The sequence below is a fragment of the Bufo bufo genome, chromosome 2 (assembly GCF_905171765.1).
Source record: "Bufo bufo chromosome 2, aBufBuf1.1, whole genome shotgun sequence".
Taxonomy (NCBI): Eukaryota; Metazoa; Chordata; class Amphibia; order Anura; family Bufonidae; genus Bufo; species Bufo bufo.
The window spans coordinates 276,363,649-276,391,590 of NC_053390.1; the positions used below are offsets into that span (position 1 = coordinate 276,363,649).

General features: G+C 43.1%; 1 protein-coding gene across 2 annotated transcripts in view; it reads right to left on the reverse strand.

Annotated features, from left to right (window-relative positions):
• Nucleotides 1-27,942, reverse strand: part of MYO18B (myosin XVIIIB) — an 884,719-nt gene that overhangs the window by 509,474 nt on the left and 347,303 nt on the right. For both annotated transcript variants that reach the window (XM_040416566.1, XM_040416565.1), the window contains one exon: nucleotides 18,867-19,077. In XM_040416566.1, coding sequence (XP_040272500.1) covers nucleotides 18,867-19,077 — 211 coding nt within the window. The remainder of the gene's footprint in view (nucleotides 1-18,866; nucleotides 19,078-27,942) is intronic.

The following is a 27,942-nucleotide window of genomic DNA, read 5'->3' on the forward strand; positions in this document are numbered from 1 at the left end:
AGCCATCTTGGATTCAGGCATTTTACAGTGTACTTACTGCAGGGAAAGACGGCAGCAGGCACTAGAGACAGTGGTAGAAAAGACTTTAAAACTTCTATTTTGATGTATAGAAGATAGGGAGGAATCATTCTACAGTATTGAAGCAGAACAGGGTTCAGTAGGGGAGTTTACAGCCTGGGTAATAGGAACAATCCTATGACACCTTGCTGCACTGACTGCGGATCCAAATTACCATTATACAGCTCTGTAATTCCAGAAAACTGTTCTTGTTGTTGGGGTGCAAGGTCTGTTTGATACAGCCATTCACAGGGTTTATTACAAGAAAATATTTCTACGTCTAATTTGCCCTTGGGCGGTGCAATTATATGTTCTAAAGTATTTTTGGCTTTCATTAGTGGAAAAAAAGGGCTTATTAGACATTGTGTGGTGAAGTGAGAAAATTACAGCCCTTTTTGGCGTGTATTAGTGGAAATTTTTTTTTGCCGTTCAGCGTTGCAGTTTTATGTTCTAAAGCCCTTTTTGCCATGTATTAGTGGCAAAGAAATATATATTATTTGCCATTCAGTGGTGTAGTTATATGTTTTAAAGCCCTTTTTGGCGTGTATTAGTGGAAAAAATATATATATTATTTGCTGTTCAGCGGTGTAGTTATATGTTCTAAAGCCTTTTGTGGCGTGTATAAGTGGAAAAAAATAAGGGCCTATTTGCCGTTCAGCTGTGCAGTTATATGTTCTAAACCCCTTTTTTGCGTGTATTAGTGGCAAAAAAATATATATTTTATACTGTTCAGTGGTGCAGTTATATGGTCTAAACCCCTTTTTTGCATGTATTAGTGGTACAAAAAAAAGTATTTGACGCTGTGTGGTGAAGTGAGAAAATGATAGCCCTTCTTGGAGTGTACTAGTGCCCAAAAAAATTATTTGCCATTCAGTGGTGTAGTTATATGTTCTGAAGCCCTTTTTGGCGTGTATTAGTGGCAAAAAATACATATTATTTGACTTCAGCGGTGCAGTTATATGTTCTAAAGCCTTTTGTGGCGAGTATAAGTGAAAAAAATAAGGGCCTATTTGCCGTACAGCGGTGCAGTTATAAGTTCTAAAGCCTTTTTAGGCGTGTATTAGTGGGGAAAAGGGCCTTATTAGCCGTTGTGTGGTGTAGTGAGAAAATTACTGACTTTTTTGGGGTGTTTTAATTTTCATTTTTTTTATTTATTTGATCTAACAGTATGTCAGACAGAGAAGTGCCAGGCCATGCACAGGGGAGTGGCAGAGGCCTAAATGTTTTTGACTCAGGTACAGGTCACAGCAGAGTAGGGGGTGTGGCAGCAGGAGTCGCAGCGAGAGGCATGAGATCCCGGTGTCATCTAGCGGTCGTGTCTTGACCAGCAAGTTGTTCTTAAATGGTTGACTCAATCATCCACTTCATCCCAAGTGACATCAGACACCTCCAGCCAAGAGTCGGTGGGTTCGCCAGACACAACCCTTAGTTGTCATGGCCCGGGAGCAGGCTCTGTGCCCTCACCTGTCCTCAACCCGCCTCTTTCCTTTTCTGTTCCCTCAGCCAGAGAAGTATTATATGCTGTGGGATCAGCTCCACTATACAGTGAGGACAAGCTACTAGAGGACAGTCAGCAGCTACGGGCCAGCCAAGATGTGGATGAGACATCCGCTGCTTCCTCCGGTGTAGGCACGCAAGTAGTGATGAGGAGAGTGGCGTGGGAGCTGGTGTTGCGTGCGGTCAGGTTCCTGACTCAGAGACCGTTAAGGAGGACATCAGTGATGTGCAGACAGTACTCGATGATGATGATGTAGCTGATTGCACTTGGGAGGGGGTTCATCATCACCGGGAGAAGAGGGTGTCAGCTTTCCCGCAAGGCAGCGGCAGAGCCAGCAAGTTGCTAGAGTGGTCGAGAGTCAGCAGGGTGGCAGCAGTGGGAGGTCAGAAACTAAACGTCCCCGGGGTAGACCACCCGCTTCGCAGGAGCCTACCTGCCCGGAAAGTAGTGGTGTAGGGGTTCACGGAAACAGCGGCGGTAGCAGTCAGTCAGTGCGGAGTGTTGGCTGTAAAATCACCTACTTGGCACTGTGGCAGTTTTTTGTTAAGCCGCCGGAGGAGGTGAACATGGCCATTTGTAGAATGTGGCAGAAGGTGAGGTGTGGCCAGGGTGCAAATGTTGGCACCACCGCCCTGCGTCAACATATGCAGCATCACCATAAAGTGGCCTGGGAGAACCGTGGTTCTGATGTGGTGGTCCAGCCTGCTGCAGCAACCACTGCATCACCCAGTGGCACGCACCCGATTTAAGGCAGTCAAGGCTCCACCACCTCAGCCCACTACCTCAGCCCATCATCTGCTGGTCCTGATGCTCCTGCTCCTCCTCCTACTCCTTGTCAGTCATTCCGTCAGCAATCGATCACCGAAGCGATTGCCAATAGACAACAGTATGTGTGCACTCATCCAACGGCGCAGAAGCTCAATGTGCTCCTGGCCAAGTTACTGGTGCTGCAGTCCCTCCATTTCCAAGTGGAGGACTCTGCACCTTTCAGAGAACTGAGGGCTTGTGCCGAGCCGAGGTGGAGAGTCCCAAGTCATTATTTATTTGCCAAAAAGGTAGTACCAGCCCTGAACACGTATGTAGAACAGAAGGTGGGCCAGTCCTTGAGTCTGTCGGTGTCTGCCAAAGTGCACGGCAGCGCCGACGTGTGGAGCTGTAAGTATTGTCAGGGACAATACACGTCCTTTACGGCCCACTGGGTGAATGTGGTTCCTGCACAGCCACACCAGCAACTTGGTCAGGTGACGCTGCTTCTGCCACCACGTTCTCACACCGTTGGTCCTGCAACAATGTCCGCCTCTGCCTCCTCATACTCCACCGTGCCCTCAGCATCCACTGCAGGGACAATTCACAGTGCCCCTCCAGAATACCATATGTGCAGTGCACGGCGTTGTCATGCTGTTCTGCATCTCGTTTGCCTGGGCAAACGGAGTCACACATCAGAGGAACTGCTCTGTGTATTTCATCAACAAATCAAATCCTGGCTTTCTCCGTGACAACTCAAAATCGGAACTATGGTGACCAACAATAGGAATAACATGGTGTCGGTGCTGCGTCAAGGAGGGATGAGCCATGCGCCCTGCATGGCACACGTGTTCAATCTGGTTGTCAAGCAGTTCTTTAAGTCTTCCACCCATCTGCAAGACATCCTAAAAATGGTCAGGAAACTTTGCATGCACTTCAGCCACTTATACACCACAAAGCACACCCTCCTTTAGCTGCAGAAGCAGAATGGCATCCCTCGACATAGGTTGATATGCGACATTTCCACCCGTTGGAATTCCACTCTTCATATGTTGGACCAACTATACGAACAGAGAAAGGCCATAAACGATTTTTTGATGATCCAAGCGGACAGGAGTACTCCCCTGTGTAACTTTGATGTCAGCCAGTGGCAGCTCATGTGTGACACCCGTCATTTGCTCAGGCCCTTTGAGGAAATCACTTTATTTATCAGTCGCCAGTACTAAAGAATGAACGTCATTCCACTGCTTCATGTACTGGAACAGATGCTGGTACATCTGGCTGGTCAGGGGACTGGAGACGTAGTGCCTAGATCTCAAGGCCACATGAGCCCTGTGGGGGCTGAACTTAAGAAGGAGGAGGAGAAGGACATTGGAGCACAAGCAATGTGTAGTGAAATGGGTGGTTTTTCTACACAGGTGACAGGAGAGGAGGAACAGGAGCAGACAGAGGAGCTACAGGGTGATGAGGAAGACGAGGAAGACTCTGACACACCGTGGCAGTATACAGTGGAGATGGAGGAAGAAAATCCCTCTGAGTCACTTGCACAAATTGCTTAATGCATGCTCACTTGCTTGCATAGTGACAGCCGAATTGTCACCATTCGGCAGAGGGATGACTTCTGTCTCTCCACCTTGTTAGACGCTCGCTACCGGTCCAAAATGGGGACCTTTTTTACACCTGCTGAGAGGGAGAACAAACTGAACTACTATAGAGACATCCTATGTAGTAAGTTGGCCGCTGCCTATCTGTGCCATCGTCCATCCTCTTGCAGGTCTGACCGGGGGGGCCCTCTGCGCTCACGTTCCTCTGCCATGGCTGCTGTGGCAGGTTGGGGGGATAGGAGCCGTTCCAGCTCCATCAGCAGCAACTTGAGTCTAGAGTCTCTGATGAGCAGCTTTCTTCACTCGTCTAGTGAAGAAACTACTCACCAGCGGCAGCAGAATCTAGACCTGGAGCAGGACCTTAGCCAGCAGGTGGTTGCATACTTGTACAGTACCCTGCCACCCCACATTAAAGATCCGCTGGACTACTGGGCAGCCAAACTGAATTTGTGGCCGCAACTGGCAGAGTTTGCCCTGGAAAAGCTGTCCTGCCCAGCCAGTAGTGTGTCATCAGAGCGGGTGTTTAGTGCTGCGCTGGCCATAGTTACCCCAAAAAGAACTCGCCCGTCCACCCAAAATGTGGAGAGACTGACCTTTGTCAAGATGAATCAGGCGTGGATCAGCCAGGATTTCCACCCACCAATGCCTGATGAATCAGACTAGATCATCCATGGTGCCACACCAACACTTTGACAAAAGAGACCGGTTTCATCTGGCTACCTGCCTCAGCTACTATTGTGATGCTGCCACCCACCTGATGCCACACATTTGATGCCAAGTGCTCCTTCTTTCACCCACCATCTTCAGCTGGTACTGGTATTGCCACCCACCTCCCCACTCTTTCACTGGGTCACTCTGTGGTCTCCTGATGCTGCTGCCACCTCCACACTATATAACCTTGCCACTCTGTGCTCTCTTGATGCTGCTGCCACCTCCACACTATGTCACCTTACCACTCTGTGGTCTCCTGATGCTGCTGCCACCTCTACACTATGTTACCTTGCCATTCTGTGTTCTCCTGATGCTGCTGCCACCTCCACACTATGTCACCTTGCCACTCTGTGGTCTCCTGATGCTGCTGTTAACTCAACACTATGTCACCTGCCACTCTGTGGCCTCCTGATGATGGTGCTGACACCTACACTTTTTATTATTGTGCCACCCTGTGGCCTCCTCCTGATGCTGCTGCTGCCGCCACCTCCACAATTTGTCACCTTGCCATTCTGTGGCCTCCTGATGCTGCTGCTGCCACCTCCACGCTCTGTCATTGTGACACTCTGTGGCCTCCTGATGCTGCAGCCACCTCCACACTGTCATTGTGCCATCCTGTGGACTCCTCCTGATGCTGCTGCTGCCGCCACCTCCACGCTCTGTCATTGTGCCACTCTGTGGCCTCCTGATGCTGCAGCCATCTCCACACTGTCATTGTGCCACCCTGTGGCCTTCTCCTGATGCTGCTGCCACCTCCACACTCTGTCATTGTGCCACTCTATGGCCTCCTGATGCTGCTGCTAACTCAACACTATGTCACCTGCCACTCTATGGCCTCCTGATGATGGTGCTGACAACTCCACTTTTTGTCATTGTGCCACTCTGTGGCCTCCTCCTGATGCTGCTGCCACCTCCAGACTCTGTCATTGGGCAACTCTGTGGTCTAGTCATGCTGCTTCCACCTCACCACTATGTCATAGGGCCACTCTGTGGACTTCTCATGCTGTTCCCACCCTCCCCACTTCATGACTGGGCCACTATTTTGCCTTTTTCCTTTCGGCCTGGCTGACATCATCATTTGTTTGACCCTTCTTCTGATCTGTCAGAAGGAAGGAAAAATTAGATGCACACATGTCTATGTAACAGCTGTAAGGCCTGCATGACATGGTCCCTATTTTGCATCAGAATTAGCTTATGATTTGTTAGCCAAAACAAAGGGTACAAAACACAGAAGACATGCAAATATTCCATTTACGTGTCATCTCTGTTTTGGATCCACTCCTGTTTTTTTGGCTTTAGCCATACTGATGGATTACTGACCAAATGCTGACCGAGTGAAGGTGGATGCTCCACAGACAGGATCCGTTTTTTGGGGGTTATTGTTCTGACGGATCAGAGAAAGGACAAAATAATCAGTGACGTCAACACAAACTTACTGCTGACACCCTCTCCACTCTGTCGGGGGGGCTCTACTTGTAAAAGCGTTTAATAGAACAGGTTCTGTAGACGATTATGTGGAATCCGCTGCCGACGGTATAAAAGGAGTGTGCTTCTTCTTGACGCTAACATTGACCTGTAAGGCTGAGTTCACACTTATTTGGTCAGTTTTGGCCCCGTAACTGCCCAAATAAGTGAAGTGTGCAGTGATTCTAAGAGCGACGTCTGTCATCTGCATATCGTACTGACTCACAGTATTGTTTCACTATTACAGCAGACTCCCTATGCGTGTTACTGCAAGGCACAGTGTCCTACACCACTATAAAGGCTCTATGCAGCCAGGAAATAGCCATTTATTTTACTTGATTCGATTTTTTGAAAAATTTGGCGAACCGGCCGAATCGAATTTTCACTCATCTCTAGTCATAATGTTCTTCATCCTAATGGGCCAGGTACATTATTTTTCATATGCAGCAATCACATCTTCATGTCATTATCTGGAACAATCATTAGCAATATATTTTCTCGCACGGTACGCAGGCATTTAGAAACAGCTTGTCGGTAATGTGACAGAGCTCATTTGAAATATTTGCAATGATCAATTATTGTGCATATACATTAACAGCCCTGTGTCATCCTGAGACAAATAGAGGAGCACTGTTATTTTTATTTGAACGGATTTTTTGAAATAACTCTATTAACAAACATAATAATCTAAGCAGCAGGTGATGCCAGTCTGCTGCCTCTAAAGCTAACGAAATAAGGTATTTTAATGGGAATTGCTTTTAGAGAAGAATATATTTTATACATCTAATACATCAAATGATGATTTTAGGTACTTGTTCTCAAAAATAGAAATCCTGGAGATGAAAAATAGGTTTAGTTTGTAAGTATTGGGAAAGGTTGTCAAAACTAAATGTACATTAGAGATGAGAAAGCTAAGGGGACTTCCTAATATAAACATGTAAGTAGCAACACCTGCTATTTGGCTTTCAGAACCAACAGAGAACACATAGCCAATCCATTGAGCTAAAGTAAGTGAGTTATTCCGGTGTCTGTGCTGTAAATTTATGGAGAAAGATCCTACGTGATGTAGTAATGGTAGTAAGAGTGGATATGAAATGGGGTGCAGTTATAGTATACAGTGTGTGTGTAAATAGGCATTAAAGGGTTAGACATTTGCCATGGCGGAGTTAGACCTCATTCATACACGCATATTTTAATAAGTATTTTGCATCTGTATTTGCAAGCCCAAGCCAGAAATTGGACACAAACACAGAAAAAGTATAATGGTTTTGGCCTACAAATACTGATGCTAATACTAAACTGAATACAGAAGTGTGAACGAAGCCTTACTGGAGTATACAGCTAGAATGTTCATCTAAAGATCTATCAGAGTCCCAGTAGCAAGGTGTTTATCTTCCTCTAAATCAACTGTGTTTCATGTGTTTTTTCACAACCCACTCACTACATAATATTTCTCCATGAAAGATTTGTCATTGTGGTCGTGTAATCTATTCTGACACTTTTCAAACTATTTCTTCTGGACCTAGACAGTAAAAACATGGGGACACCTGGGTATCAACGACATTACATATCCATGCCACCCAACACCAGTTACAGTGCTCTCGGGTCACTTGTTCCTGTGCTGATCAGAACAGGAGAATATTTTTCCAAATGTAGCAATTTGTGATAATGAACCTTCCCCAGGAGAGAAGTCTCAAGTCATGGGGCATCAGGGATATCCTTCACCATTAGGGATGTTTGGGAGGCATGCAATTTCCTATCAAGAACTGTGGGTGTCTTACCAGTGAAGTCACTGAAGCACTGTAGGCAAAACATTAGGAGTCCTTGTCTATCTGTCATCTGGACCCGCTTTTTAAACTTCTACTGCAACTACATTATTCTGTAAGTAGTACTGAACTGTGCAAGGTGTGCAAAATTAAAAATAAGATAAATAAACCATATATGCACAAATACAGTATTTCAGAGAGTGCAAAAAATAGCATTCATGCCCAGAAATTTCATCTAGCCAGCACAAGTGGCGCAATGGAGGGACAAATTATCAGAAAGCTTCATTGTTATTTTTTCAAGCAATGCAGATAATATTCATGGGCAAATTACAACTATTTTATGGTGCAAGTGTTCTGTACTGGAATTCTGGGGCAATACAATGTTCAACCATGTAACCTTTGCTATGAAATGAATAAAACATATTTCTCATTGCAGCCAAATAAATCAGGAAATAAGTTAACATTTTCAAAATTAGTGAAAATATCCAATACCAAATAGAATCTTGGAATGGTATTACAAAATAAGGATTGATGGAAATGACGAGCCTCTGTTTAGTATGCTGAGTTATGCTGTGCTATACAGGGGATTAGTCTGATTAAATGAATGAGGATAAAATGATCTCCAGTGATAGGAGAATGTATTTACGGGCCATTGAAATCCAAGTTGTTTTATACTGTAGCTTACTAGATAATGACAAAAAAAAAAAAGCACAGACTTCTCTAAAATTAGTGGTAAATTTGTAGTGAAAAATCTATTTCATCCTTTATTTAATTTGTATTACATTACAATAAATTTTCTTAAAGCAAACGTGTCTAATGACCCTCTACCTTTGGGACATAACTGTTCTAAATTTTCTTAAGTGGCGCTATTTTTTTAAATTTCCTTTATTATGGCAGTTTGGTAAGTGAAGGCAACGTTTTAAATGGAAGTCTGAGTAAGTCGGAAGCCTGCCTTTAATCAGGGGTTTAGACTTATGCTCTGTGCCCATGCTATACTGCAGCTCTGCATGTTCAGATTGAATGCTGTATATAAGCACATACCTGCTAAAACTTCACCAGGAAGTATGATAGGGTTAATTTATTTTAAAGCAAGAATGGAATAAACTAAATCGACCAGTGGAAGAACAATTATCAAGTAACTGCCATATACAGTACTGTGTACACAGTATATAGTCACATTGATGATGCTTTAAATGTTTTATTGGAATGGCTAGCGAGCCTAGCAGAAATGGTGTTTGAAAGTTTGTGAACCCTTCAGAATTTGATATGTTTCTGCATAAATAAAACCTAAAAATAGATCACATTTTTACATAAGTCATAAGTCCTAAAAGTAGAAAAAGATAACCAAATCGAACAAATGAGTCAAAAATATAAGACTTGGTCATTTATTTATTGAAGAAAGTGTAACACACATCTGTGAGTTGCAAAAGTATGCGAGTCTTTGCTTTCAGTATCTGGTGTGATGACCCCCCCCCCCCCCCCCCCCTGCAGCAATAACTGCAATTAAACATCAGGTAAAGGTTAATTAGTCCTGTACAATGTATTTTTAGCCAATTCCTTTGAGCAAAACAGCTATTACTCTGTTATGTAGCTTGTTTCCTGTCCTTCCACAACATTTCTTTTGAACTCAGAGCAGAACTTTAACTTAAAGGGTTATTTCCATACCCTAGTGACCCCAATGTCTCATAGGTGCGGGTCCCAGAGGTGATACTTAGAATGGAACCTGCAAAGTGCTAGAGGCATACAGGGCCACCCTCCATTCATTCCTATAGGAGCACCGAAAATAGCCGAGTAGCACGCTCAGCTATTTTCAGAAGTCCCATTGAAATGAGCGAGGCCACTGAACCATTCACTTCTATAGTGCTTACAGAAATACAAACCAACAGAAAAAATGGCGTGGTGTAAAACAGGCAGGAAGTGCTCAAACCCATATGCAGTTGTGCCTGTATATACAGGGGAGCAAATCCTGCACCTGTAGCCAGTTGGTAATGGTGATCCCCAGGAAAAATGCATACAGTGGACGATGCCCGCAGCGGACAAGAAGTACCACAATAAACATCCTACACAAGATAGCAATTATGTGGATGTGATAACCAATAGAACAATATAATAACATTTGCAAAGACAGGTGCACTCTGCGGTCCATCCACAGGCTACATTTAGGTGCACCTGCGAGGCCTGGCCCATATCAGCCAGTCTTGAGTGGGACTCGTAGATTCCTCCCTCCTCCCATTGCAAGCATGGCTACATGCTGAAGGTAACTGGAGAGTTGGCTTTGATTCGGACCTTACGCTCCTGTAATTCGCCCACTGGCTCCTGGTATTGCCCATATGTCACAGGTAGGTGAGTGTTAGGTCCCGAGCTACTTGAAAAACCTTGGCGCGGTGCTCGGGCTCAGACATGTCCTTCACAGTAGGATATGTTGGTTAATCTCTCAATTTTAACATCAGTATGAGGGTTTAGTAAGACCGCAGAGTGCACCTGTCTTTGTAAATGTTATTATATTGTTATATTGGTTATCACATCCACATAATTGCTATCGTGTGCAGGATGTCTACTGTGGTACTTGTGGTTCGCTGCGGGCACCCTCTACTGTATGCATTTTTGCTGGGGATCGTCATTAGCCACGGGCCACAAGTGCAGGATTTGCTCCCCTATATATATGCACAACTGCATGTGGGTTTGAACACTTCCTGCCTGTTTAACACCACGCCATTTTTTCTGTTGGTTTGTATACAGAGATGCTTGGAGGTGTATAAACTCCAATTTAAATGTGCCTGCTTTCCATCCACATGCTACATTTAGGTGCACCTGCGAGGCCTGGGCCATATCAGCCAGTCTTGAGTGGGACTCGCAGACTCCTCCCTCCTCCCATTGCAAGCATGGTTACATTATGGAGGTAACTGGTGAGTTGGCTATGAGTAGGACCCTACGCTCCTGTAATTTGCCTACTGGCTCCTGGTATTGCCCATATGAACAGGTAGGTGAGTGTTAGGTCCCAAGCTACTTGAGAAACCTTGGCGCAGTGCTCAGGCTCAGACATGTCCTTCACAGTAGTATATGTTGGCTAATCTCTCAATTTTAACATCAGTATGTGGGTTAGTAAGACGGCAGAGTGCACCTGTCTTTGCAAATGTTATTATATGCTTACAGAAATAGGCAACCCAGCGCTGGGCTATTTGCAGTGCTCTCATTAGGAATGAATGGAGGGCGCCCTCCAACATTTTGTGAGCTCCGTTCTAAGTAGAGATCCGTTCTCATCAGTATGAGATTGTGGGGGGTCTTCATCCCGGCACCCCCACAATCAGCTGTTTGAAGGAGCTGAGGTGCTCACAAGAGCTCCTGTGAGCACTGTGGCCTCCCCAGAGCTTACAGCGCTGCACATAGGAGCTCTATATGGCTTTACAAATCTGGTGGCAAGGGTAGGTCAACATTTTTGTATATGTGTGCAAGCTGCTGTACACTAAAGACTCTTATGAAGTATAGCAAGAAAGTGAACCCTTTCTAAAATATGTAACAAAAGGTACACTTTAAAGGGAGTCTGTCACCACATTTGAGCATATTAGACTGATCAAATAGCGTTATATGTGCCACCCAGAACTTATTAAACTGTCTGACCTGTTACATGTGCACTTGCAATGGCGTACCGACAATATAGGCAGACCACGCCGTTGCTATGGAGTCCGTGGCACAGGGGGGCCCGGAGCGCATGGAAGGCTCCGCCCCCTACGTATACTCTGCACAAGACACAGTTTAATCATGGGATATTGAGGCAGCCAGGAACTGACCCTTTTCTACTTATCCCCTGGCGATGCAGAGTCTAGACAGCCAACCTAACCTTCTCCCGTTAGCCCATACATTCTATTGAACCACCTTCCGTTTGCCCATACATTCTATTGAACAACCTCCCGTTTGCCCATACATTCTATTGAATCTCCTCCCGTTTGCCCATACATTCTAGTAAACACCTCCTGTTTGCCTATACATTCTAGTAAATCACCTCCGGTTTGCCCATACATTTTGTTAGGGGTCAGAGTGACTTCAGGACATGCGCAGTATTACAATCGGCACGGCCTGCTGTCCGGAATAGTTACTACATAGTGAGGCATGGACCCGATCTCCCCTCAGATACCTACCTGTGTATGAATTTTGTGTAAGTACTTAGGTGATACATACGTTTCACTGATCTGCACATTTTTCTGAACTGACAGATGTTTATATTTGCTTATGTTTTTTTCTTGTACATTTATTTATGTACCTCCTGAGTCCTCTATGAGCCTACAGCCACCCCCCCCAGCACATCACTCACATCAGCAGCAAGGAGTTAAAGGGGTTATCCAACCCCTATAATGCCCCCCAAAATGCCTGGGCACCTTACTTACCTCATTCCCCGGCACCCAGATGAAAACATCCAGCGACATGGGGGACAGTAAATAGCAGGCCAAAATTTTTGATTAATACCAATTTGGAGTGTGTGTGACTTTTTGATCACTTTTATTTTACATTTTTGGGGGTGAGAAGTGATAAAAAAATGGCGCTGGTAGCAAAGGGATTAAGATGTGGGGGATGGGCTATGTCAGGTTTTAGCACAGTGGACAGAGGCAGGAGGATCCATGTGTATGCGGGCTCCTGCCCTGCACTCGCTCAGCTGTGCTCGCATACATATGGCGCCCTGTGTCCACTGTCCTGTGCCCACTCTGCTAAAGCCTGACATAGCCCAAAGCAGACAGGCAGGAGCAGTGATGTGTTTTTTAAGTTACTGCAACAAAGTTGATTAATAAAAAAAAAAAAAAAAATATTTAGCCTAACGGTTTCAGTAGGTAATTTATACATGTCTTTATTGGCAAATGGGGGTGTAGCAGGGGAGGAGGCAAGAAAGGAGGTGGGATGGGCCAGGGGTGGTTAGTGGATGGGATTAGGGCGCCCAATTCAGATTCTTGCTATGGGGCCCAGTGATTTCTATGTACACCCCTGTTCGCTTGGCAGCTGAAAGCATCTGTGTTTGTCTCATGTTCATATGTGCCGCATTGCTGAGAAAAATTATGTTTTATTATATGCAAATGAGCCTCTCGGAGCAACGAGGGCGTTGCAGTCACACCTAAAGGCTCTGCTATCTCCGCCACACCATCTGCACTTTAATAGGGCCAGGCAGCAAAAACATCATTACACATGCCTAGTCCTGTCACTCAAAGTGCAGAGGGCACGGTAGTTGCAGAGAGAGCTCATTTAACCTCTTTAACCACTTAAGGACCACAGGTTTATACCCCCCTAAAGACCAGGCCCTTTTTTACAAATCGGCACTCCACAACTTTAGCGGTTTATTGCTCGGTCATGCAACTTACCACCCAAATGAATTTTACCTCCTTTTCTTCTCACTAATAGAGCTTTCATTTGGTGGTATTTCGTTGCTGCTGACATTTTTACTTTTTTTGTTATTAATCGAAATTTAACGATTTTTTTGCAAAAAAATGACATTTTTCACTTTCAGTTGTAAAATTTTGCAAAAAAAACCACATCCATATATAAATTTTGCTCTAAATTTATTGTTCTACATGTCTTTGATAAAAAAAAAAATGTTTGGGTAAAAAAAAAAATGGTTTGGGTAAAAGTTATAGCGTTTACAAACTATGGTACAAAAATGTGAATTTCCGCTTTTTGAAGCAGCTCTGACTTTCTGAGCACCTGTCATGTTTCCTGAGGTTCTACAATGGCCAGACAGTACAAACACCGCACAAATGACCCCATTTCGGAAAGTAGACACACTAAGGTATTCGCTGATGGGCATAGTGAGTTCATAGAACTTTTTATTTTTGTCACAAGTTAGCGGAAAATGATGATTTTTTTTTTTTTCTTACAAAGTCTCATATTCCACTAACTTGTGACAAAAAATAAAAACTTCCATGAACTCACTATGCCCATCAGCGAATACCTTGGGGTGTCTTCTTTCCAAAATGGGGTCACTTGTGGGGTAGTTATACTGCGCTGGCATTCTAGGGGCCCAAATGTGTGGTAAGGAGTTTGAAATCAAACTCTGTAAAAAATGGCCAGTGAAATCCGAAAGGTGCTCTTTGGAATGTGGGCCCCTTTGCCCACCTAGGCTGCAAAAAAGTGTCACACATGTGGTATCTCCGTATTCAGGAGAAGTTGGGGAATGTGTTTTGGGGTGTCATTTTACATATACCCATGCTGGGTGAGATAAATATCTTGGTCAAATGCCAACTTTGTATAAAAAAAATGGGAAAAGTTGTCTTTTGCCAAGATATTTCTCTCACCCAGCATGGGTATATGTAAAATGACACCCCAAAACACATTCCGCAACTTCTCCTGAGTACGGAGATACCACATGTGTGACACTTTTTTGCAGCCTAGGTGCGCAAAGGGGCCCATATTCCAAAGAGCACCTTTCGGATTTCACTGGTCATTTTTTACAGAATTTGATTTCAAACTCCTTACCACACATTTGGGCCCCTAGAATGCCAGGGCAGTATAACTACCCCACAAGTGACCCCATTTTGGAAAGAAGACACCCCAAGGTATTCGCTGATGGGCATAGTGAGTTCATGGAAGTTTTTATTTTTTGTCACAAGTTAGGGGAATATGAGACTTTGTAAGGGAAAAAAATAAAAATAAAAAAATCATCATTTTCCGCTAACTTGTGACAAAAAATATAAAAGTCTAGGAACTCGCCATGCCCCTCACGGAATACCTTGGGGTGTCTTCTTTCCAAAATGGGGTCACTTGTGGGGTAGTTATACTGCCCTGGCATTTTCCAGGGGCCCTAATGTGTGGTAAGTAGGTAAATGACCTGTGAAATCCTAAAGGTGTTCTTTGGAATGTGGGCCCCTTTGCCCACCTAGGCTGCAAAAAAGTGTCACACATGTGGTATCGTTGTATTCAGGAGAAGTTGGGCAATGTGTTTTGGGGTGTCTTTTTACATATACACATGCTGGGTGAGAGAAATATCTCGGCAAAAGACAACTTTTCGCATTTTTTTATACAAAGTTGGCATTTGACCAAGATATTTATCTCACCCAGCATGGGTATATGTAAAATGACACCCCAAAACACATTGCCCAACTTCTCCTGAGTACGGCGATACCAGATGTGTGACACTTTTTTGCAGCCTAGATGCGCAAAGGGGCCCACATTCCTTTTATGAGGGCATTTTTAGACATTTGGATCCCAGACTTCTTCTCACGCTTTAGGGCCCCTAAAATGCCAGGGCAGTATAAATACCCCACATGTGACCCCATTTTGGAAAGAAGACACCCCAAGGTATTCAATGAGGGGCATGGCGAGTTCATAGAAATTATTTTTTTTTGGCACAAGTTAGCGGAAATTGATTTTTTATTTATTTTTTTCTCACAAAGTCTCCCTTTCCGCTAACTTGGGACAAAAATTTCAATCTTTCATGGACTCAATATGCCCCTCACGGAATACCTGGGGGTGTCTTCTTTCCGAAATGGTGTCACATGTGGGGTATTTATACTGCCCTGGCATTCTAGGGGCCCTAAAGCGTGAGAAGAAGTCTGGAATATAAATGTCTAAAAAATTTTACGCATTTGGATTCCGTGAGGGGTATGGTGACTTCATGTGAGATTTTATTTTTTGACACAAGTTAGTGGAATATGAGACTTTGTAAGAAAAAAATAATAATTTCCGCTAACTTGGGCCAAAAAAATGTCTGAATGGAGCCTTACAGAGGGGTGATCAATGACAGGGGGGTGATCAATGACAGGGGGGTGATCAGGGAGTCTATATGGGGTGATCACCCCCCTGTCATTGATCACCCCCCTATAAGGCTCCATTCAGATGTCCGTATGTGTTTTGCGGATCCGATCCATGTATCCGTGGATCCGTAAAAATCATACGGACATCTGAATGCAGCCTGACAGGGGGGTGATCAATGACAGGGGGGGTGATCAATGACAGGGGGGTGATCAGGGAGTCTATATGGGGTGATCACTTCCCCCGGAAGGCTCCAGGGAGACGCCTGTATGTGTTTTGCGGATCCGATCCATCTATCAGTGGATCCGTAAAAATCATGCGGACGTCTGAATGGAGCTTTACAGGGGGGTGATCAATGACAGGGGGGTGAACAATGACAGGGGGGTGATCAGGGAGTCTATATGGGGTGATCACCACAGTCATTGATCATGCCCCTGTAAGGCTCCATTCAGACGTCCGTATGCGTTTTGCGGATCCGATCCATCTATCAGTGGATCCGTAAAAATCATGCGGACGTCTGAATGGAGCTTTACAGGGGGTTATCAATGACAGGGGGGTAATTAATGACAGGGGGGTGATCAGGGAGTCTATATGGGGCGATCACCACAGTCATTGATCACGCCCCTGTAAGGCTCCATTCAGACGTCCGTATGCGTTTTGCGGATCCGATCCATCTATCAGTGGATCCGTAAAAATCATGCGGACGTCTGAATGGAGCTTTACAGGGGTGTGATCAATGACAGGGGGGTAATCAATGACAGGGGGGTGATCAATGGCAGGGGGGGTGATCAATGACAGGGGGGTGATCAGGGAGTCTATATGGGGTGATCACCCCCCTGTCATTGATCACCCCCCTATAAGGCTCTATTCAGATGTCCGTATGTGTTTTGCGGATCCGATCCATGTATCCGTGGATCCGTAAAAATCATACGGACATCTGAATGCAGCCTGACAGGGGGGGTGATCAATGACAGGGGGGTGATCAGGGAGTCTATATGGGGTGATCACCCCCCCTGGAAGGCTCCAGGGAGACGCCTGTATGTGTTTTGCGGATCCGATCCATCTATCAGTGGATCCGTAAAAATCATGCGGACGTCTGAATGGAGCTTTACAGGGGGGTGATCAATGACAGGGGGGTAATCAATGACAGGGGGGTGATCAGGGAGTCTATATGGGGTGATCACCACAGTCATTGATCACGCCCCTGTAAGGCTCCATTCAGACGTCCGTATGCGTTTTGCGGATCCGATCAATCTATCAGTGGATCCGTAAAAATCATGCGGACATCTGAATGGAGCTTTACAGGGGTGTGATCAATGACAGGGGGGTAATCAATGACAGGGGGGTGATCAGGGAGTCTATATGGGGTGATCAGGGGCTAATAAGGGGTTAATAAGTGACGGGGGGGTGTAGTGTAGTGGTGCTTGGTGCAACATATTACTGAGCTACCTGTGTCCTCTGGTGGTCGATCCAAACAAAGGGGACCACAAGAGGACCAGGTAGCAGGTATATTAGATGCTGTTATCAAAACAGCGTCTAATATACCTGTTAGGGGTTAAAAAAAAATCACATCTCCAGCCTGCCAGCGAACGATCGCCGCTGGCAGGCTGGAGATCAACTCTCTTACCTTCCGTTCCTGTGAGCGCGCGCGCCTGTGTGCGCGCGTTCACAGGAAATCTCGGCTCACGCGAGATGACGCCAATCGGCGTTAGCGTAGCCTGAGGGAGCCGCCGCGATGACGCCTTTCGGCGTTAGCGTAGCGGCAAGAGGTTAATGTAGTTAAATTACTTTTTTGCATGTTATAAAATCTTCTGCATATTTAGAATAAATAGTAATTCTTTGTTGAGAAACCTTTCTTAAAAATGCAAAAAATGTCATTGAAAAGTGCATTTTTAGGGAACATGTCATATTGCACATGTAGCAAGAAAATTTAGACTAGCACATCCAAAGTCACAGGTGCACATCCATATAGCTATTATGCAGACAGCAAACAAAAATGTATGGCAGCACACTATTACACATGCAAACAACAGAACTAGGGATTAGGGATTATTCTGGATTAAAGTGGTACTAAACCTACTATACATGAAAAATGGAAGCATATTTTTGATCAAAAGTATGTTGGGCCCATCTACCGGCGTCAAGGTGCCTTTTCATGTACCACTTTAATCCAGAATAATCCCTGATCCCTAATTCTATTGTTTGTATGTGTAATGGTGTGCTGCCTTAAATTTTTGTTTGCTGTCTGCACCTGTGACTATGGATGTGCTTGTCTAAATTTTCTTGCAGTATGTTTGGAGGGTAGCCCCCTTCTTTAGATTGAGCACTCTCCGCCCATCTGCCCATGGTTTCTGAGCAGAGTATAAATATAGCTGGTTCCTACACCGCCCTGAACAGTTTAGGCTTAGGTTAGGCCCAGGAGAGGCAGTTCTGTTAGTGTTAGGTACCCATCTTCAGAAGCCACCTTGACGCCAGTAGATGGGCCTGACACACGTTTGATCAAAAATGTGCGCAAAGAGCTTCCATTTTTCTTGTATAGTAGGTATAGTACCACTTTAATCCAGAATAATCCCTAATTCCTAGTTCTATTGTTTGCATGGATATTGCACATGTAGTCCTATATGTGGGCAGCATGTTATAGAGCAATATTTGCCATCAATCATCAATTGGACTGCCCTCTGGACTCCTAAGATCAGAAAGAGCAGAGGTATAAATGATGAAATTAATATTTATACTGAATATTCCTTCCAAAAACACCACCCTCCCTGTCCACAGGTTGTGTGGAGCATTATAGCTCTGCCTCTTTGACTCTAATGGAGCTGAATTGCAATACCAGAAACAACCCATGAACAGCTAAGGTGCAGTTTTTTTTAGAATAAAGCAGACATGTTTTTCTAATCCTGGACAACCCCTTTAATCTGCTCAGCTCCTCTTGGTCTAAAACATGTGCCTGAAGATCAGATACCATTGTCAATGTTATAGGTTCCCTTTAATTTTAAATTGCATTTCAATGTACAGTGCATGTACTAAAATCTACCTTGTAAAGATGTAACTGATTTTTGTGAAAGTATGCTAGAAATTACATTACAGTCCCTTCTATGCTGAATTAAAGAACCTCTTTCTCAGTTTTTTTCATTTACCAAGTACTTCCCGAGGAGATTGCCTTAAACATTTAACCTAGAAAGGAACCATTACAAAGGAAAATGAAAATAAAGTGAAAAGCTTTGCGTACACATAATATATGCCTCATTTAAAAGCAGCTTTCATTGTCCAATAAATACACAAGTCGCTTACCTATCCTGCAGAGACGCATAGCATCTAATAGCTGAGCTCCTGCAAGCTGAATTCTTACAGTGGGGACATCAATAGCAGCATTAATTGGATCTCCTGCTGTTCCTCTGCAAAGTTGTGAGCTTTTGCATTCTGTGCCATCCATTCCCAGTCTGGGGACCAGACAGTGTACGAAATGTATCTGGGACCGTTTTAGCAAATTCATCAGAGCATCCTGGGGCAAAACAGGAAAGCAGAAATCAAATTGTGTAAGATCATTTTTTGCTAAGACGTGTTCTCCTGACATCCGGTACACATTAAACAATCTTGTATCTCGTTTTCTTACATAAACTGCACTTTCACGATCTTCAATGTACAGAGAACTTCAATGTACAGCTTTTATGTAGACAGTACAAATGGAAAAATGGAAAAATAAAAGGTTTTTTAAATACCCCCATAAGGAAATCATTCTGGGTTTTAAACCAGCCAACAATATAATTTCACTTCCATATCGCTTATTTTAATGCGTTTATGACATAGGGCCGTAAATCCCCCTAAAGTAAAAATGTAGAAAACAATCTCAAAAGCCAGTATTGTTACTAATACAAATGCTGCTTAAAATCCTAAACACATTGGAGCTCTTTAATTGTTACTTGACAATCTGCTGTGAATTGATATTTCTACTAGACATGAAAGTATTGTTTTCAATGACTTGCAGCAATATGGGTTGATTCACATCTTAGAGAATCAATGAACAGAACTTCTTGATCTTTGTTAATTTGATGAGATGGAGAATCAATTAATCAGGTTCAAGATCCTCAGCACACTCTTTAATTACTGAATTAAGTTCGATCAAATAGATACCAGACCTCATCAATGACATGGTTTATTAAGCATGATGGAGGACAATGATCTGGATTAGCCTCCAACACCATTTTAATCCATTATCCAACGATTCCAGTTCATAAAATTTGTTGTGAAAACTACATAATAAGAAAGATCAAAAAGTTTACTACAATAGCAATGTTCCATATAACAGGCGTGTGTGTCGTTTTACAGACATGCCTGTCATCTGTTATTATATATCAACCCTTAGGCCTCTTTTAAGCAGCTGATTAGGAACTCACACATGTTACAAACAGTGAATATGCATGAGTTTTGGCAGCAGACTACAAATAGATTGAGTCAGTGTTCAGTCCAGTTGCTATCTATTGTAAACTCAGAAAGCATCCGGCGTGAAACACTGCTCACCTGAAAATGGCCTTAAAAAAGACTTGTACATACAAAATTCAATGGGTAGACAGCTCATAGTAGAGCTGGAGAAGCTAAGTAGATTGATATATACAGTAGTTTTGTGGGAAAAGATTCAGTAAAACTTGTAATTAATATTTTTTTTTATCCTCTGCTCTTTCTGAACATAAGACCACCCCAGTATACAACTATCAGTGATTGACAGCTATGTCTGTGTACACATTTACAAAGAAAATTAGCAAATTTCTAAATCAATTTATTTAAAAGATATAACTGCATCCACCTGAAAAAAAAGCATGAAAAAAGTCATGAGCCTCACTTTCACCTACAGTCTACTGTAGTCTAATGCCTTTTGTCAGGCAAGATCCATCCCTGGTAACATATACTCAGAAGACAGATGAGAGGAAGTGGGGGGTGTCATAGCTAGCTGTGATCCTGAGCCTGATAAAACAACTGCTTCTCTACTGCTTTTGAATATCATAGGAGGCTCCTGAGTGTCTGTAAGTGTGATGTATCCCTCCTCATCAGCTTTCTGAGCTCCCTATAGAAAAACAAAGATTGTGTGAAGTAAGGGAAGTGAGGTTACTGTACACAGTACTGGCAGAAAGGTGAAATTGTCTGCTTCTCAGAGAAATGCATCTAGCTGTGCAGCTGAAACAGGTAATGATATGGCTAAGAAAAATCTGACCAAGGACAACATCTGCATGTTATTTGTATGTTCTCCCCATGTTTCAGTGGGTTTCCTCCAGGTACTCCAGTTTCCTCCCACTCACCAAAGACATACTGATAGAGAATTTAGATTGTGAGCCCCTTTGGGGACAGCTTGATTGTAATGTCTGTAAAGCGCTGCGGAATATACCGTAAAGTTAAATAAAATTTTGGGTTTTATCAGGGAGAGCAATTAAATCTCCAATCGAATCAAAAAAAATCAGTAAAAAAAAAATTTTTTTTTCTGTAAATGGACATTCAGCCAACCTTAAAAAAACAAAAACAAAACTGAAGTTTGTACAGTTCAGAAGTGTTTAATAGGCTTATTGCCAGCACCTTTAGTATCAATATCAATACATTCTGCTGCAAACATTGAGCAATGGCCCCTTTTCTTTTTCTAAACGTGAACGTGTTGTGATGCAATAACAGTATTTACATACCGGTCATCCATTAACGCATTGTATTTTATCAAGATACTATGCATTATTAGTGAACACATTGTGCTGCAATAACAGCATTTATATACTTGTTTCATTTCACACATTAAATTGAGTTAAGATACAGTTATTATTAGTGAATGTGTTGTGCTGCAATAACAGATTTACATACCAGTTAACTGTTTATGCATTGTATTCCATCAAGATACCTGCATATTTACTGAAAGCTTATACCAGTTAAATTTTGGCGTACTATATTTTGTGAATATATTAGTGAACACATTGTGCTGTAATAACTGCATTTATATACGGTACCTGTTTTATTCAATATATTGTACTGCGTCAAGATAATGTGCATTATTAGTGCATGTTTTGTGCTGCAATAACTGCATTTATATACCAGTTAACAATTAATTCACTGTAGTTAAAACTAGTACTGTTTAATAATCTGTGTACCAAACCTGTGACTTTTTATTTATAGGCCTCATAATAATTAAATGTCTGGTAAACGGAAGAGTGGAAAATGAAAGACCCAGGCCTCGCCATCTCAGAGTCAGAATGTGGGTGGTTGTAGTAATGCAAATAGCAGTAGCAGTACTAGCCATCCATCCAGTAGTAGTAGTAGTAGCAACAGGCTGCAGTTTCCCCTTCTGATTGGCAACACACTATTACTGAGGATAAAGAAGATGATATTGTGGAGTGGATGGCTCACTGTATGGGTATATACATACCTCGCTAGCATTAGTTCTCCAAAAAAGCCAACCCTGCCTTGTACTGTCACATGGCAGGGACAGTGGGCAGCTCTTTGCAATTCTCATTGTGCTGAAATGTGCCCACCACCATAGACAACTGGAGCAGCTGTTACAGGCAGGGACAGTACATGTCTTTCGTGGCACACTAGGTAAATGTTTTTTATAAGTCCTATTGATACCTTCACCTTTGTGTCTGTCTGGTTCCCATGCCATGCGCTTATCCACCTTCTCTTAGTCCTCCTCAATGGACATTCTCCTGTTTCATGCAGAAGCAGGGAAAAGAGTTGCTTCCACGCCCCCTCCCTTCTATCATATGTGTAAAATAAAGTGTTGCTATGCTGCTCTCCCCACCAACTCCAACTTTTCAAAGCAGTCAGCGAAAATTGCAGGGACATCGTGGACATGCTGGGGAAAATAACACATACTCCTGGCATAGTGTCCATGACATGCAATGCTTTTTGAAAAAGTACAGTGGCTTGTAAAAGGTATTGGCCATGTCCAATGTCTTTGCATATCAGCCATTCTTTTGTGGCAAAGAACTCCCTCCTGGACCTGCAGAGACAGAACGGTCTGCCATTGCTTGGTCCACAACATTCCAATCACTGGAATTCCACCTTGCATATGCTGGAACATCGATATGTGCAATGTAAAGCTATGAATAATTTTGTCATACACTAAACCATCTAAGCTGGAAGCATATGCTGTATTCAGGTCAGGCAGTGTCAGCCCATAAATACACATGTTACGTACTCAGTATTTTTGAAGAGGCCACCAGATTTGTCAGTAGAGACAGAGACAGACAGAGCTGAAGCATCAACTATGTAATCCCCCTGATATTTATCTGGAGTAGATGCTCATGCTGATGCAACAAGAGAGGAAAGAACAGCTTCCACATTTTGCTGATTGTCCTGTAGCTGTTGAGGATCCACATTGACAAAGTCCCATGGAGGAGAATGTTGAGGATGAAGATACGTGGCTACCACTGGCGGAGGAAAATCTCAGTGGTGGAGGATCACGGGGGTGATGAGGATTCCACTGGCCATGATGACCATGGCCATGGCAGTGGGGACAAAGATGGAAATAATTGGGTCCTCGGGTACCCTGGTGTGAATGGAAAGCTCTATGCTTTTTTTGCTTTCATTTTGACAGGTGTATTGTTAGCATGAAGCAATACAAGCTAAATTGGACACTCTGAGTGACTGGGCATCAACTTGGAAAATGAGGTTCAATGTGGATAAATGTAAACGTATACATCTTGGTAGTAATCATTTCCGTGTATCATATGTCCTAGGGGATGTAACACTGGGAGATTCACTTGTAGAGAAGGATTTGGGTATCCTTGTAGATCGTAGGTTAAATAGCGGCATACAATTTCAATCAGCTGCTTCTAAGGCTACCAGGATATTGTCATGTATTAAGTGAGGCATGGACTCGCGGGGGAGGGATGTAATATTACCACTTTACAAAGCTTTAGTGCGACCTCATCTGGAATATGCATAGAAAGAATGCTTTGGAACTGGAAAAAGTACAAACTGATAAGGGGCATGGAGGTTCTTAGTTATGAAGAAAGATTAAAAGAATTAAATGTATTTATTCTTGAGAATAGACGTATAAGGGGATACATGATTACCTATAGAAATATATAAATTGGCCATACAAAAAATATGGCTGAACCTGATGGACTTATATCTTTTTTAAACCATGTTAACTATGTAACTATGATGATTTCTGAATAGCCATGCTTTTAGACGCTCGCTATCAAATCAAAATGTGGAAATGTTTTCCTGTTGCAGAAAGGGAGACCAAATTGCTGTATTAATAGGATACACTGTGTGCGCAGCTTGCCGCAGTTTTTGACGAGCAGAAATCTGGTGCCTGTGTGTTTGACCAGAAGGCCCCTCTCTGCCCCCTGCCAAGTCACGCACCTTCTGCGATCCAACCACAAGTAGCAGAAGTCACAGCAGCAGCCAGTTTAGTCTTATGAACTTGATGGAACAGTTTTTTCATGTGCCACACCAGGCTGAAGCAAATCAGCAAGCAGAGATCAACTGCCTGAACAAGAAGGTTGAATCTTACCTGTACTGTGGCCTATTTCTGGTTCATAGCATGTTCCCTGATCTCATGGACTTCCGGGGAGGCAGAACGAAACAGTGGCCAGAACTGGCCCAGTTTGCTGTCACTATACTGTCTTGTCCAGCCTCCAGTGTCATCTGAGAGGGTTTTCAGATCAGCAGGTGGCGTCCTTGCCAGTATACAAAGCATCACAATTCTCAAAATGAATGAGACATGAATGTGTGAGGATTTTCACACACCTCCAGTTAAGGCCAATGAATAGATCCACTATTGCTGCCAGTGGCTATTGATCGCCCCATCATGCCTTTGTTGCTGTCTGCCTCTCTACCATCTGCAATTGTTTGATAATATACTGGTAAGGTAATGTTCTGCCAATGATGTAATGCACTGTATGCTCAAATTGTGCCACCCTGAGTTACATGTTGCTAGGACTAACAATCCTGGCCCAGCCCTCTCTGGAGCTTAGGGTGTGGTCTGGCCCTTCCCACTAGTTCCAGGAGAAGATTCAAATCTTTTTGTTTTTGTCAGGCAAGCTAATTTGCATACATTTGGAAAACTGGGAAAGATTAAAATTAGCTTTTTTTTTATTTTTAAAACAGAAAAGAATGCTAATTTATTTTTTCATGCCAGCCAAATTAAGATATGTGAATTTGCGTATACTCTTCCTAGAAACCAAGAATAGCGTTGCCTGGCATACAATACTCATGCATAATTTTTTGGTCTCCCTAATGATAAAGACTCCCCGAAATAAACCCCACAAAGCCAGCAAGACAAGTTTTTCTCTATTCATTTTCTTCTAGAAAGGGAACTAGCTTGTATGTTTCAATGAGAAAAGTGTAAGCTTGGTGGGATTTTCTAGGTCTTTTGTCTCACTTAAATGTTACTTTGGAGTCTCTCTATGGTTTATCTGAAATTAATCGTAAATAGTGTTGGGCGAGCATGCCAGGCCGAACACTAATTTTACTCGAGCATGTGCTCGAGTCTCCTCCCCGCACGTTTAATGGCTGCTACATAGCCAATGTGCAGGTAAGTACTGTAATTCACTGTAATGCCGTAGCCATGTTGGCTACTGGCATTACAGTGATTGGCTGGCCGGAACGTGTCATTGGGTGCTATATAGCACTCGATGGCACGTGTTTGGCTTAGTCTTAGTCAGGAAGAGCTTGTGCTGAAGAAGGGACAGATAGTGTAGGGAGTGAAATGCTAATATTTTTATTGAAGAAACTTGTTAGAGACCCAAAAGTCCTTTTAAGGACTACTGTTGTATGTGGCAGCAATATAATTATTAGCGCAACCTGCACTAAATTGCGTGGAATTGTTACAGACCCATAAGTCCTACATCTGTGACTTCCTGTGTACTTTTTCCGTAGACAGTGTCCGATGCGGACAGTTACATTACCTGTGCTACATCTTCTGTATAACGTTTGCGTATCCGAAATATCAGTGACATTCAGTAAAAAAATTTTGCTGCTGGTGGCAGCAATATTACCTGCACTACATCTCCTGTATAACGTTTGCCCATCCTAAATATCAGTGACATAAATTCAGTGTAATTTTTTATTAGCTGCTAGTGACAGCGACATTACTTGCGCTATACCTCCTGTATAGGGATGAGCGAACCCGAACTGTATAGTTCGGGTTCGTACCGAATTTTGGGGTGTCCGTGACACGGACCCGAACCCGAACATTTTCGTAAAAGTCCGGGTTCGGGTTCGGTGTTCGGCGCTTTCTTGGCGCTTTTTGAAAGGCTGCAAAGCAGCCAATCAACAAGCGTCATACTACTTGGCCCAAGAGGCCATCACAGCCATGCCTACTATTGGCATGGCTGTGATTGGCCAGCGCACCATGTGACCCAGCCTCTATTTAAGCTGGAGTCACGTAGCGCCGCACGTCACTCTGCTATGATCAGTATAGAGAGAGGTTGCAGCTGCGACGTTAGGGCGAGATTAGGCAGATTAACTCCTCCAAAAGACTTTATTCTGTGATCGATTTGCAGCTGTGGATCATTGAAGTGCTATTATTGACTTGCTCACTTTTTTGAGGCTGCCCAGAGCGTTTTTAGATCACTTTTTTTCTGGGGTGATCGGCGGCCATTTTGTGACTTGTGGTGCGCCAGCACGAGCTATCACCAAGTGTATTTAACCATCGATAGTGTGGTTATTTTGTGCTATATCCTACATCAGCTGCAGGCTGAGCCTGTGTCACCGAAGTGCATTTAACCATCAACAGTCTCATTATTTTTTGGCCATATACTACATCAGCTGCAGGCTGAGCCTGTGTCACCCAAGTGCATTTAACCATCAACAGTCTGATTATTTTTTGGCCATATACTACATCAGCTGCAGGCTGAGCCTGTGTCACCCAAGTGCATTTAACCATCAACAGTGTGGTTATTTTTTGGCCATATATTACATCAGGGGCAAGTTGAGCCTGTCACCCAGCGCCTAAAAAATAGACCTGACATTTCTATTCAACCAAATCTGCACAGTTTTAGCTGGTCAAGTTATTTGTAGTGACCGTAAAAGCAGACTTTTTGTTCTGGGTTGAAAAAGCATTCCCAAATTTGCCATTCTGAAAATAACTAGTTTGTGGTATTTGAGGCCTACTTGAAATCTATCCCAAAAAGAAAACCTTACATTGAAGGTATTGATAGTGTCATTCAGAAAAACCTAAGACACACGCTAGCGTGCTGATAGAAGTGTCATTCTGTGATTAAACCTATAACTGTCACACAGCGCAAAAAAAAACAGGTCTCACATCTCTATTCAACCAAATCTGCACAGTTTTAGCTGGTCAAGTTATTTGTAGTGACCGTAAAAGCAGACTTTTTGTTCTGGGTTGAAAAAGCATTCCCAAATTTGCCATTCTCAAAATAACTAGTTTGTGGTATTTGAGGCCTACTTGAAATCTATCCCAAAAAGAAAATCTTACATTGAAGGTATTGATAGTGTCATTCAGAAAAACCTAAGACACACGCTAGCGTGCTGATAGAAGTGTCATTCTGTGATTAAACCTATAACTGTCACACAGCGCAAAAAAAAACTGGTCTCACATCTCTATTCAACCAAATCTGCACAGTTTTAGCTGGTCAAGTTATTTGTAGTGACCGTAAAAGCAGACTTTTTGTTCTGGGTTGAAAAAGCATTCCCAAATTTGCCATTCTCAAAATAACTAGTTTGTGGTATTTGAGGCCTACTTGAAATCTATCCCAAAAAGAAAATCTTACATTGAAGGTATTGATAGTGTCATTCAGAAAAACCTAAGACACACGCTAGCGTGCTGATAGAAGTGTCATTCTGTGATTAAACCTATAACTGTCACACAGCGCAAAAAAAAACTGGTCTCACATCTCTATTCAACCAAATCTGCACAGTTTTAGCTGGTCAAGTTATTTGTAGTGACCGTAAAAGCAGACTTTTTGTTCTGGGTTGAAAAAGCATTCCCAAATTTGCCATTCTCAAAATAACTAGTTTGTGGTATTTGAGGCCTACTTGAAATCTATCCCAAAAAGAAAATCTTACATTAAAGGTATTGATAGTGTCATTCAGAAAAACCTAAGACACACGCTAGCGTGCTGATAGAAGTGTCATTCTGTGATTAAACCTATAACTGTCACACAGCGCAAAAAAAAACAGGTCTCACATCTCTATTCAACCAAATCTGCACAGTTTTAGCTGGTCAAGTTATTTGTAGTGACCGTAAAAGCAGACTTTTTGTTCTGGGTTGAAAAAGCATTCCCAAATTTGCCATTCTCAAAATAACTAGTTTGTGGTATTTGAGGCCTACTTGAAATCTATCCCAAAAAGAAAATCTTACATTGAAGGTATTGATAGTGTCATTCAGAAAAACCTAAGACACACGCTAGCGTGCTGATAGAAG